The following is a 14,031-nucleotide window of genomic DNA, read 5'->3' as shown; positions in this document are numbered from 1 at the left end:
TTTTAACTACTGTGACGAGTTGATACTTGTAGTGCACTGTGACCTTTGTTCGTCGCACGCTTCTGTTTTGCTGCTGAAAGTGCAGTATTTCATTTTTGCTAACATTGTCGTCTGCAGAAATTAGACACCTTGCTGACCAGCTGATTCTAGGTCTCCAGCACCCTTTTTCATAGATTCATTACAGCTAAATAAGCATAAATTATTATGTGGGTGCCATACCATACATATATGGTATACCTCCAGTGCACCTTTTTCTACTTATCTCTTACTGTGTACTTTCTTCAAACTTTAATAAGGATATTATAAAATATATGGTACCTTTAATGGGTAGTCTCTCTCAATGTGCAATCACATTTCTCATCTACCAAGCTTGCAAGGACAGACATGTACCCTTTCATTTTCCTGTTTCTTTGTGTTTTTCTTGTCATCATGTTTTTTCTCCTCCTTGTTCTTCTTCTACCATTCAGCTATATGACCTTGGTTCCCCTGCTGAATCCTCCAACACTGTACCTAGCTGCACACTTATTGATGACCGCTGCACAGGCATGAAGCAGCTTCCCTCTTGTGGCAAAAGGGGCCGCTGTCACGGGGAGTGGGGCTCTTTCAGCTGCCTGTGTGAAAAAGGGTTTACAGGGCCGCAGTGTGATCAAGGTGAGCATGAGGAACTGCTTTTAATTGACCGTGAGGTTTTCAGAGAAAAGTACAGGCTGTTTTAGATAAACCTCACAAAGTGTTCAAACCAAATGGGAAACTTGCTGCTGTGGGAAGATAACCTCGCCTCTCCATGAAGTGCTTTTGCAGAGCAGCACGCCCTCGCTGTGATATCCTCTTGTATTTCCCACATGACAGCTGAATTAATTGAACAAACTTTGTGTGTTTTTTGATTGACAAGTGGCTCCAGAGTTCTCTTTTGATGGCCGGAGTCACATTCAGTTCCAACTCTTGTGGTCCCTGCCGGCACGACAAACCAAAGTCCAGGTTGGGGTTCGGACACGTGCAGCCGTCGGTGTCATCCTCAGTCTGCTCTCCCAGGAGCAAAATGAATACCTACGTTTAGAGGTGAGTCATGGCTGGTCACTCCCCTCCACCTTGACAGCTGTGATTGTCTTGTTTGTGAGCCTTAAAATGATGATTAGGGCCCGGACAATGATTGCTGCGAATGCTTGTCAGGCTGAGAGTGAGTAATATCAGGGTTGGAGACATATGGGTGGATACTGAGGGGGCTGCTGATTGACATATGTATGTTCTCAACAAGGTCTTTCAGTAAGTCTGCAGAAAGCTGCTATTGAGAGAACACTATTTAAAAAAACTAGGCCCTTTTATTCAAGGTTATTTCTGTCTCTGGTTAATGTTTGAAGCACAATCTAGAATGGCAAGAGAGCAACTGTGTGCACTGTAATAAGTGAAGGTCAGATCCCCTGCCTGCTACTTTAGGGTTTTTGACACAGCTTGCTTCAAGTGGTGAACTCAAAGACACGTCTGCATACATGCCGCTTGCTTTGCCACAACTGGGGCAGACCGGCGCTCACACACAGAGTCAAGTCTACTTCACTTCGGCACATCTCCATAATAGTATGCCTCTCCTACCTGACACATTCCTTGAGTGAATATGAAGCCAGTACATCTTTGTCGGAAGCCTTTTGTCTCATTGACTGACAGGCCATGTGTGAACAGCACCTGAAAGTAAACGACACAGTTAGGACTGTCACTTTTCACTAACTCACGGGTCACCTGCTTGCAGTGAACCTGTCACCATTTAGGTGTGTTTCACACGCCGCTTGTCCGTGTTTGAAAACATCTTGTTTTCATGCTTGTGCTTGTTATTTGTCAGACAGCATTGTTTAAAGCATTGTCTCTGGGTCTTTTACGCTACATGAGGAAAAAACATTGTTGTCCTCTTCCCTTGTTGCAGTCCCACAGTGACAGGGAAAGGAAAAGGCTGTAGCCTTTGCTGTACACTATGTGAGCTGTGTGTGATGCCTCTCTGTGAAAGCCTCTCTGGAGCAGAATTGGTGAGCTGTATAAACCATCTGATGTCTGTCTGTGGCTGCACACACTGAAGCATTTTCAACTTGGTTGTCTCGAAGCTCTTAGAAACACTTCAGTACAAGCCTGGTGTGTTTTCTGACAACAAGCTCTAATTTAAAGGGGTGCCTTTCTGCCCCTTTTTCTTAAGGGTAGATATGGGATAGAGTGCACACTGAATAAATAACCACACTTTCACACAAAGGTTACTGAGGGCTAGCTGGGTATAAACAGCATGAAGCTCTCCAAGGAGCATGGTGTCTCTGTAAAGAAAACATTTATCTAATGCACTCTAAAGAAGTTTTTGGAGATGCACTGCACTATTGTCAGAGGCTAGTAACCCCTTATAACTGATTTATTTTTGTTCTAAATATGATTTGAAATGTGGATCTTCAGATATTCACTTTAACATTTTGTGTTTAATGTTGATTGCATATATCTCTGGGGGTGCTGCAGAAAGTTTATATAATATAATAATTTTTTTTGTCCGAGTACTGATTTAGTTCTTTGCTCATTTTTGTTGCTTACTTGAGAAGAGGATGAGGCAACGGGGAGAGCACCGTCAGCTTTTAGTATTGTGTGTGTGTTAGTCCAGTAGGTGAGGCAAATTTGTGATGCCCATGCTGAGGGAGCAATAGTTAATGCAAGCTGGGCTGAATGTGAATTATCTTGCCCCACCGTTTCCAATTAAGCGTTGGACATGTACAAGCTGCTGTTATGGGAGCCTCTCATTGGTTGAGTCCATTGTGTTCGCTCATCCTTAACTGCTGAAGATAATTGTTGTTTCTTGTATACCTTCCCTTCGGGATGAATTCTGCCATGTAGTGATGTGTACGGTGTCCGTGCAAAGTATCGTGGCTGCAAAATTGCTGAATAAATTTTTACCAGGGAAATTTTCATGCCATTTTTTTCCTGGCATCCTCACCACACTGTGTCTTTTTCTAGGTAGATGAATTTCACAATACTTTTTTCTGGCCCCAACCTTTGCTGCTTTTTTCTTCACCACGGGAGCTGGCCTACTTCTTGTAATGTTGTTATGCTTGAGATCTGTTTTTCCCCATCAACATAGCACAATATGGCAGAAATCTAGGTCTGTCAGTCAGTTAGAATGTGTGTCACCCCATTTTACAATTTAAACAACACAAATCCTGTTCCTGCAGCTGATGGCACGACCAACCAGTTTGTATTACACAGGCAGGCCTAATAGATGCTCCTGAGGTTTAAAGAATATTTCCATGCTTTCTATTTGAATGTTGGAATTTAGATTATTCAGGGTCTGCTGGCTGTGGTGTACAACCTCGGAGATGGAGACTACAACATCACACTGCCTTACCTTCGCCTGGATGATGGAGAGTGGCATGAGGTGGCGCTGGATCGGTACGGCAGGGAGTTCACCCTCCAACTGGATGGAGGTGGAGGCCGACAGGAGGTTACGGCCTCTCCCGGTCAAAGCCAAGAGATCATCATTGACCCCTCTGTAGTGATGCTTGGAAACTCTTTTCCCTCAGGACATAACCGGAGCTTCCTTGGTAGGTGGTTGCTTCAGATAAATTAAATTAATTGATCATTGATAAAGCTATTCATTTGTTTGATAAATTAATCAACAAACACATACTCGATGGAGCAGAGCTCGCAGCTGGACATGTAGAATGAGTACTGATGCTTCTTCTACATTTCACAACCTGGCCTTAAGGTGTTTAGATGCCTTAGTTTCAGATGAGAGAAAGTGAGTCAGTGGCAGCGATCAGTATTTAAATGATGTGTCAGACCTCCTGCTTCCCGCAGAGAGACCAAACTAACCAGCAGAGAAAATATCCTGAGAAAAAAGAAGTCCATGCTGACAGCTTAGCCTCAGGCTGTTTGTGTGTTTGCCTGCATGAGAGTTTGTGTGCGTGCTGGTCTGCAGGTGTGTCAGCGAGACTGTTTGTGTGTCAATGCCTGCATTTGAGTTTGCATACCTGCTGCGGTGTAAATGTGTGTCTATAAAACATTTTGCCCGAGGACTGGTGTCTCAGTGCGTCGTTTGGCATTGTACATTCCTTTTTCTATTCATTCTTACTGTTTTTTTTTGTTTGTTTTCTTTTTTCCACCAGGCTGTATGAGAGATGTCAGGTTTTACGGCCGCTCCATCCCTTTTGATCGGGAGCAGTCTTCAGATGGGCTTCAGGTGGTCACTGCGCAGGGTGTCTCTGCTGGCTGTTCTTCAGATGCCTGCAGGAAGCATCACTGCTCTCCTCCTTTAGTCTGTGTGGACCTCTGGAGACACCATGAGTGCAGGTGCAGCAAATATACAGGATAAATAACCCAGCCTTACAGTGTGCGGGCAGGCTCTATACATATTTACACGCACACATCCATAGACAAGGCATGCATACTGCAGTGTGGCTCATAATATAATTAGTAATGCCAGCATTCAACTTGCAAATCACATTAACAAATGACATCGAGAACCAAACACTTGCAGAGTTTAGATTTATTACAGGTGGCTGGTACTTTAAATATAAACTTAGTTGCAATACACAGAAAACATCTACTAAGGTTGGGGCATGTTGTGCCGAAGGAGGTTTATCATCATTTGTCATCTATAAATAACCAAGATACATATGTATTTGTGAAGTTTTAAAGCAACACATGATGGGCAAAAGACAAATAATCAAATAATGACTAATAATGAATAATTTTTTTTTAAGAGTATGGAAAGCTTGTTTGGAAAGCCTCATCTGAATACTAGTAATACATCTTTCAAAAGAACAAAATGTTTAATTATAATTATTTTAATTATAAGAACATTGCACAATGCAACTGTATCTCACATTCAATTTGTTTTTATGCTGAAAGAGACAGTGTGCACCACACGTAAGGTGTTGAAATGATTGTTTGCTCATAAATAATTAATTAAAAATCGATTTGGCCACAACTTAAATCGATACCAGTATCTTCAAATAAAATATCGCAATATTTCACAGAATCAATTTTTTCTTACACCCCTAGCAATCAGTATAGAAACAGTGAACCAATGCCTGATGGTCCACCTCTTTCAACTAACTGGAGCCAACTTGATGAATTACTTAGTGTATTGTTTTGTATGACTGACTACAGACATAAAAATCACATGTGTGTTATTGATGGTTTGGCTCCATTATGTGTCCCTGTAAGCCATGTCAGTCGAGAAGCTTACACAAAAGTAGCCCAATTTCTAAGCCGCCATCAATACACCTGTGATTAACCTGCTGCAACAAGCTGAAACGTCTGCACAAAAGCAATCAGACATCATTTTCTGAAAAACACTTGATGTCACAATGTCCACCAGATGGCAGCTAGTCAGAGAGCATCCCTGTTAAAGTATTATGTGTGGCAACCTGAGAGAATGGTGTATAACAGCAGTGACTGTCAGAGTCTTGGCTGCCCCTTTAAACTCTGCAGGACCACAGTGATTCCTGGCTGTGATTTTAAGACTCCAAACCAGTGGGGACTTTGACATCCATATTCTGTGATTGCTGCACCGCCTCAGGATACAAAGCACTGAGAAAAGAAGGGGGCAGGAGTGAATGATATTCAGAGGGGTATTTTGTACAAATATGCTGAGGGACTACAACTGCAAAGCCAATCTCAGCTTCTTGGTTTCTTTTTTTCTGTCCTTTTTTTGTCAGTTACAGGCGACACTCTGTAACCTTGAAAGAGCATATCTGAATCTGATATAAGAGGTGTAACTCCTGAGGGATTTATTTTTACATCAGCTTAGGTCTCGCTGCTGTGTAAAATTCTAGGTTCTTTTTATCAGGCGAATTCCCAAGTGTCTCTCATCTGCTGCTTTATAATTCCACGTCTTTCCTGCACAGGTGCCCTCCAGGCCACATGACCAAAGAGAGCTCCTTGGGCAAAGTGTGCGTCTACACACTATGTGCCAGCCGCCCATGCCGCCACGGCACCTGCGTGGCTCACACACCATCCCGCTACTCGTGCCACTGCAGCGAGGGCTACCGGGGACGGCACTGCGAGGTGACGCTCGCCATGTTCCACAACGAGGATGGCAACAGTCTCAGCCTGAGCTCCATGTTCGCTATCAGCATCTGTGTCATGGCCTTTCTAGGTAGCTATGTTGACTATGTTATCTTCTACCTGTGGTGAACTGGCATCGTGTTTTCTCATGTTCTTTCACTGCCCTCTGTATGTGTTTGTCTGTCAGCATTCTTTTTCTTCCTGTTTTATTTTTTTACGTGTGCTTGTTGTCATCCTCATGGTATAATTATTGCATTATGTTGTGTTTTTATCTGTAACATCTACTGTTTTATTTGTTTTCCAGCCTTGTTTGCTTCTGTGAAATCTGTTTACACACACATATCTTGTAGTCGTATTGATCTCCTGTGTTGTGCCATGATGTGATTTCTCCATGGGAGGTTGGTAGACAACATGAAACAAATATCTACACTGGAGTAGAAGCAGGGAGAGCAACATAGTATGTCTTAATGTGTGATTCCTGGGGAAGCTCCAAAAGTCCCTGGATAATTGGGGCGTTTCTTTATGTGTTTTGTTCCTATATGTCTCATCTTTTCACTGTATTTTCCAATGTTAGGCTGTGACTTCAAAACTCATTTTCACTTTCACCCTTTTTTTTTATCTGCTCAACTTTGATATACCAAAATTGCTACATTGATGTTTTTCTTTCATTCCAACCTAAATGTGTCCATATTGTGCACTTCAGTGTAATGTACAGTGTATGGAGCTGTTGTCAGGAATCACACACACACGCAAGGGCAGTTTTGATGTCCCTCTTCGCTGTACATTAGTCAAGGGTTAGATGTAGGTTCAATTCTGCCATGCAGTGTTTCTATCAGAAGGTTTAAACTGCAAAAATCAGGAGATTGTAGGCTGACATTTTTTTTTCTATATTAAAATCTCCCAGCATATTCCTAGCTGCACCACAGCTTGCAGTCAGAACAATACTGTTGGGAGAGAATGTTTATTTGTTCTTCATTGTTGTCAGAAATGCTCCATTACCACAATTCAAACTGTGATAAAAACAACACAATAACAGCACCATAGTAAGGCATGTCATGAAAAAAACTGCCAATCAGTATGTGAAATACACAGTGGTAAACTGCTGGTAAAATATGAATATGAAATGAGGTATGTATTTGCAAAACAGAAGAAAGCAATTTCAATCCATCACATCTTACAGTAAGAGAGTGAGCCCAAAACATAGTTTCAAATGAAGGTACGAACCATTGATTTTAAATACATGATTAACATTCCTAAAAATGGCTAGCAAAGGAGTTACCAAGCATCAGCAGGAATACAATATCAGCTCCCATATTTATAAGATAGTGAAAAAAGAAGAATCAAGTTCGAAAATGTTTTAAAGTAAAAACCTGAATTGGCAGTCTGTGGGTGTGGGAGTCTGACAGCTTTCACTTGAAAACGTCTCCCTTTGAAGACTTATCGGATGATCTGAGGCTGCACTCTGACATATAAGAGGTCACCAGTTCAGAAATGTGAACCAACCGCTGAGTGCTTTGTAGGCGAGGAATCTGAAAATCGATAACTATAAGTTAAGGGGGTTTTGTGATCTCTTCTATGTGCCTGTTGGGAACTAAGGTGTTGAAGTTTTAAAATGTATGACTGATGCATAGCATTACTGATAGAAAGCAGGTATAGTATAATAATGACTAAAATATAACCTTGGTTTATTATTGAGGTGATTTTTTTTTTATAATGGCAAAAAAATTGCCATTGGATTACTGAAAGTAAAGAAGGAATGTAAACTGCTGTTTGGCTTCATGAAAAGTTGAATTCTGTTAAAACATCCAGAGTAGGTTAAAGGGAGCGGTTGTGTTCTGAAACCTCTGCCACAATGTTAGATTTTGGTGAAAGCAGCTGAAAGGCACACTTCATTCTGCTTGGCGTGGTTCTACTCCTCCAACCTCACAGTCAGTCACACAAACCTGCAGCTTCTCAGGCATCCCTGACAGACAGCAGAGTGCAGAAAAATGCGGTGATGTTCACTAGCCTGGTTTGCTATATTTACCTCTACACTCTGTATGCTGTGCGTGACTGGGGGGGGGGGGCTGCACACTACCGTACAAAAGTTAAAGCACAGAAGCTTTCCAGAATACAGGCAGAGGGAAGGGTCGCTGTATAAATCTATGCAGTATCATTGCATTACTATGTTTATTGTGTTTCATCTAAACCCTAATCCTAATCCTTAAAAAAAAAAGATGGACTGAAGTGGCCTTGAGAACATTTCTTAAATGTTTAATAAGCTGTCAAAACCGATCAACTAACTGATTGATTATTCAACGACTTGAACCAGTTAGGCATCTATGACGCCAGCTAGCTGGTATAAACAGTCTAATAAAACTGCATGGTTGATGGTCTCATAAGCTGTGTTAAAATCTAATAGAATCAAGATTCAATATCTACCCACATCTGCCGCCAGCGGGTCCTTTTTAAATGTGTATTCATTGATAACGCTACAACTGTGTCAAAAAAAGATGGACGATCCATTTAACTCATTGCTAAAGCTGAAGAATGGAATGAGTTAATTGTGTTAGTTTGGTGGATTTCAGAGTAGATTGTACGGATTGTAGGTGAGAGATTCTGTTGTTTCTTTTTTCTCCTCCGGTCCTCACAAAGATATATGTGTAAGAGAGGCTTGCATGTTGTGGCACTTCCCTCTATAGGGCCACATCGCTGTTTATGAGTCTTTTTGCCACAGACAGGGCTTATAAAACGCTTGGGCAATTCAATACACTGTCCCTGCCTCTATAACTGACTCAACATTCCCTCCGGGGCATGTGCCTAGTATTGGGACATCAGTTATTCTGACAATCGAGAGTGAAACGTATAAAGCAGTCTTCAATTTTTGATAATGAATTCACAGATGATGAAGTGTGGCCTTGGCATCATTCATGAAAATTCATGTGTTGCTTACATGCTAACTAAAAAGAAGGAGCAGTCCATTTGAAGTCCACTGTGGCAGATGAGGCATTTATATTCAAGGCTCAAACTTTTCACCTCACCAAGAATCAAAACTGTTCCTTAATGTAATTCAGATTAGAATGAACACTCTTTGGTGAGTGTAATTACTTTTTTCACACCTTGAAAGAAAAAAAAAATAAGCTAAATAAATCTGTCTCTAAAACTTAAAGCGAAAAGAAGCGGGTAGCTTCACCCACTGTGATCCACAGTGTGAATCTGGACATAAAGTCTTCAGGTGTTTGAGTTTAATGAACTGGCTGGTTATTCGGAATGTAGATTAATTTAATTTAAGGATGACCCTGATCACCACAGGAACCACCATCATAAATACACACTCGCATGCTGCACTGCTAGCTGGGTGCTAAATTAAAGGGGGACTCTTACTCTGCCTCAATGTGCATTAAAACTTAAAATGATCATCCATTATTAAGTTTTACATAAGCCATCACAGGCCGAGTAGAATGTTAGTTCATGTGGTATTGACAGAGGCAGATGATCTGATGTCTGACCAAATCCTTGTTAGGCCAGCAACGAGCCTGACTTTCTGTTTTTTGATTAATGGAAGAAATTAGCTTTCTGTGGGTTAAGGATGCCAGACGACCATGTAAAGTGCCTCTTCTTTTTATTCCCTCAGAGATTTATAAATAAATTACTTCTCCAACTCTCCTTCATCTCTCACCTGTCTCATTTCCTTCTGCTCTGTTCGTCATATGTTTTTTTCCTCCTTTATCTTCCATTGATGTTTCATCTGCCTCACACCTCATTTTTCCTCATTAACCTCAGACTGGAGCTACAGAGAAAGGGTTAAGTGTTTTGATCAAGCTGTGTTGTAGTTTACTTCACACTCGTTCATAATGCAGAGTCCTGTCCAGGCTAACATCATAACACCCTGTTCATGGTAACGGTTAGAGGGCAAAGAGGCAGCAGTATTATGGATTGATGAATGACTGCGATGTTTGTTCTCCACCCTGAGAGGTATTGATCTCAAAGGAGCGTAGTTGCACACGCACACACAACTCTGAGCAGTAATGACTGCAGGTGTAGAGTGTACAGCAACTAGTGTGTGCTGTGTGTGTTTACCTGTGTCTAATTGTGTTTATTTTGAAGGGGGTTGTGCCTCAGCTCCACTGTGCTGTGTATCAAACCCCTCCCCTATAGAGATGTGTTATCATCAGCTCAGGTGATGTTGGTGGTTGAGGTGAGCAGGCAGCCTGCAGGCAGCACCTCAGAGCAGGTTATACTGGAGGAGGAGGAGGAGGAGGAGTAGGAGGAGGGGGGCCGGCATCAAGATGCTGGTGTTTTCTGCAAGGGTGCTCTAGTAACAGTGAAGGAGCCAGGTCAGCTGATCAATACCGGCCTCCTTTACACACCATACTGAGGATGGTCAACTGAGAATCAAGAGTGGGTGCTTACAATCTATCTTATTCTCTTTGAAATGAGAACAGCATTGCTGCACAGGCGTGATTGATAAGTACCTGGCCTAAGAAGGTGTGTGTTTTAGCCCAGCATATATGCACATTTACACAAATCCCTTCTTTAAGGGAGTTGGCGTTTGTGAGTCATGGCGATCACAGAGCTTCTAATTTTGCTTCCTACATTGAATGTCTCCCATAGCTGTCTCTACAGATTAGTGCTGTAGATCTCTGTTAGTAGCAACACTTCGATCTTAGAGAACAGGAGCACTAGCTTTCTTGATAAAATCACTTATTTGGTTTGAGTGTTTTGACTCTTTCGATTGTTGTTTTCACATAAGTACTGCTGTGTTAATCACTGATCCATAAAGATCATGGATTTTTTTTCTAATGGTCAGTGTGGTGACAGTGACCCGACTTCTAGTTCAGTGGATCATCTTCCAGGCTTTCGCTTGTAACCTCTGCCCTACGATGTAATTGGCTAGTGTTGCCCCCGCATCCCTTGGATAATAAGCCCTTGAGTCTGAAGTAGCGGATCACCACACAAAAGCAGTTGTTGTCTTTGTACTCAACACTAAAATTATTGCAAACTTTCTTATTGTTGAAGTAATGAAAGCAGTATAACTTATCTCTTTCTACCTTTAGGCCAGTAACATATCAATCACCATTTGACAGCAGTTGGGGAGCTAAAGCTGTTCCAGACAGTGAATAAACAAGAGATGAGTTTTAATTGACATATCTTTGCAGTGGATATTAGCTCATTGAGAGTTGTTTTTCTGCCTTTGTTTATGAGTACCTACCTGCTAGTGTGACCCCCAAAGAGCTGTTGGTGCATTCTTTTCCTTCAAAGCAATTACTTTAAAAATCCAGACTAATGTGATTACCCTGCATTTCTCTGAAGATTTCCAATTAAACTGATACTTAGCTCGCACCATATAAACTATTCTTCGCACTGGATCCCATCTAGTGCGAGAGATAAAAAGCCAAGGCCACACAGAGGCCAGAGAAGGAGGGGGGAGAGAAAAGCAGGAAGACTTAATGAGTGAGGAAGAGGAGAGATGGAAGAAAGTTCTAATGTAAAACGACACAAAAGAATTGCAGAGAGAAAAAGAAAGAGTGTGAACCAGTAAAAACAGATAGCAACGAGGGAAATAAAAAAAAAGAGAGAAAGAGGGATGGCAGATGGGAGAAAAATATTGGTTGAGATTAATGGACTTTAAAGGTCAGTCCAGCATGTTGTATAATTCAGCGCACAATAGCTGTGATTGATGTGTATGCTTTAGGACCTTTCCTGCTCGGCTCCGGCAGCATTCCTCTCTGCGTTCAGCCGAGCCACTGAGGCTTTGAGTTTAAGCTGGGAGGAGTACAAATTCAGTTAATAGGTTTCCGAGGAACTGCGGTCTTTGATAAGACAGGAAACAGAGAGGCAACATCAAAGGGAATAGGTGGAAAGGTGGTGTCTGTGTTTCCATGTATGTTCCATTAGGATGTCTTAACTGTACAGTCAGTGCAGCTAATAGGCCTTATAGAGCGAATCAGTGCGATGGGAAATCTGCTTACATTCATATGTTATTAGTCTGCATTTATATTGAATAATGCTGTTAAATATGATGAAAAATACATTCACTCTCCGCCTGTGTTAAGACTTCTTTGTTTGTATCATAAGTTTCCGCTCACATTGTCAATTTCATTTTCTCCCAAAGATGCAATTTGTTTTTTTTCTCAGTTTCAAAATTTTAATTATGTGAGCGTGCTCCCTGCTGTGCTAACCTGCTCTCTGGCACCCCTCAGTGTTGATGCTGGGGCTGTTTCTATACTCCTGCTGGAGGAGACACAAGGGCTTGAAGGAGGGTGTTTACCACGTGTCTGCGCACCACGGCGAGTGGGAGGACATTCGAGAAAACGTGCTCAACTACGATGAGGAAGGTGGAGGGGAGCAGGACCAGGTAAACACATACATATGCTGACATTTAGACTGGTTTTTATGGCTGTATATTAAATGTCATCATACTATATTTTGAGACTTTTAAAAGGTACACAAACAAGAATAGAAGGTAACCCGTCAAACATTACCACCTATAAAAGAACATCAGATGTTGGTGCCTTGAAGTGAAATCTAAATATCAGTTCCCTTGAGATCTCAGAATGTCAATTAGCTGAAATTAAGCAAGTAGACACCAATAGCTGTTAATGTCTGTGTTTTAATAGTGCTGGTAATGGCACTCTCCCCTTCTGCAATCAGTTAATTAATTACTTGGCTGATCAATGGTCCTGTTGTTGCCAACATCTCTTCCCACACGGCAAATCTTTGTCTTAGTCTGAGGTGCTGGTTCATTTGCTACCACAGGCATTTGCGCTGCTCAGATTGGTGTGTCAGAAGAAGAATGTGTCCTCCTCTGTACCTCTTTTATTCCTTTCTCTTTATTCTCTGTCTATCTCTCTCTCGCTCTCTCTCTCTCTCAGAATGCCTTTAACATGGTGGAGCTGCAGCGCTCCCTCCAGCCCAGCCCAGCACAGTCGCTTCGCTACAGCTATCCTCACAGCATCATCTCATACCCACAGACCAAGCTTCCCCAGGACAGCAACAAGAAGACAGTGTCTAATGGGAACGGCAGCGCAGCTATTGCCCTGCGTCTGGCCATACCCCCTTCAGAGATGGAGACCCTGCCGTCCCCTCTGACCTTCCGCCGCTCCCATAAATCCCTCTCCTTTTCCAGCCAGGATTTAGCCCGCTACTTGTGTGAGGTGATCAGGGACATGGAGCACCCAGAGGAGCTTGGCACCATGACCACCCCACGCTGTCCCTCCAGAAAGGAGCGTGGCCTGGCGGCGGTACGCTCCCTGAGCTCCCTCAATGCATCTCAGGGTTCAGAAGTCAAGCTTCATTCCGCCCAGAGCAGCCGGCTGGACAGGTTCAAAACCCTCCGGGCTGTGGTTAGCGATTTAAAAGGAGACTCCAAGACTCCGGAGTGCCAGACAGACAAGCAGAAGCAGAAGGAGAGCAGAGGGCAGCTGAGCTGCGAGAAGAGCGGGTGAGGCTGCACTCAGAGAAACAGAACTGGAGGTTGCAACACTGATCAGAAGTTGTTCATGGAAATCCAAAGGGAGATAATTAAATGTGAAATACTTTGAGAGGTTACCCAGGGTCTACTGTATGTGAAGTCTGCTATAAATGTACTGTATTGATGAAACTTTGAACATTTATGTTCTTTGATATAAAAGATGTTTACCACTGAATGATCAGATGTGATGTATTGTTTACTTGGCATTGCACTGTACAGCATTTACTTCACAGAAAGCACTTTTTTGGAAGCGCCCTATGTCATGTCATAAAACTCATAAGAGTAATGTCTGCAAGTAAGACGGCAAATGAGTTTCCTGTGAGATCCGTTTTGCTGTTAATGACTCATGAAATCATTTCTGTGACAAAATGATTTGGTTTCATTTGTATTATCTTTTTTCCTTTTAAATAAATGAATATCTTTGATAATATTTCAAACTGGATCTTGTTCAAACACTTTTATTTTGAAGTTCAAGGCAACTTTCATCATCAAACGTCGGTCTCTGAAGGAGGTAAGATTTCCATTACCTACGCATGAAGAACCCTTGAATGCAT

At 42.1% G+C, this 14,031-nt stretch overlaps 1 protein-coding gene across 1 annotated transcript in view; it reads left to right on the top strand.

The window, feature by feature from the left end:
- The window catches only part of LOC114437424 (neural-cadherin-like), an 82,513-nt gene extending 69,062 nt beyond the window's left edge, over positions 1-13,451 (top strand). The window contains exons 27-33 of the mRNA XM_028408098.1: positions 468-651; positions 893-1,059; positions 3,290-3,554; positions 4,119-4,302; positions 5,865-6,115; positions 12,207-12,361; positions 12,879-13,451. Of these exons, the coding sequence (XP_028263899.1) occupies positions 468-651; positions 893-1,059; positions 3,290-3,554; positions 4,119-4,302; positions 5,865-6,115; positions 12,207-12,361; positions 12,879-13,451 (1,779 nt within the window). The remainder of the gene's footprint in view (positions 1-467; positions 652-892; positions 1,060-3,289; positions 3,555-4,118; positions 4,303-5,864; positions 6,116-12,206; positions 12,362-12,878) is intronic.
- The last annotated feature ends 580 nt before the right edge of the window (positions 13,452-14,031 follow it).

The sequence above is a fragment of the Parambassis ranga genome, chromosome 6 (genome assembly GCF_900634625.1).
Source record: "Parambassis ranga chromosome 6, fParRan2.1, whole genome shotgun sequence".
In the NCBI taxonomy this organism is placed as follows: Eukaryota; Metazoa; Chordata; class Actinopteri; family Ambassidae; genus Parambassis; species Parambassis ranga.
This window is presented reverse-complemented; position numbering and strand designations above follow the sequence as displayed.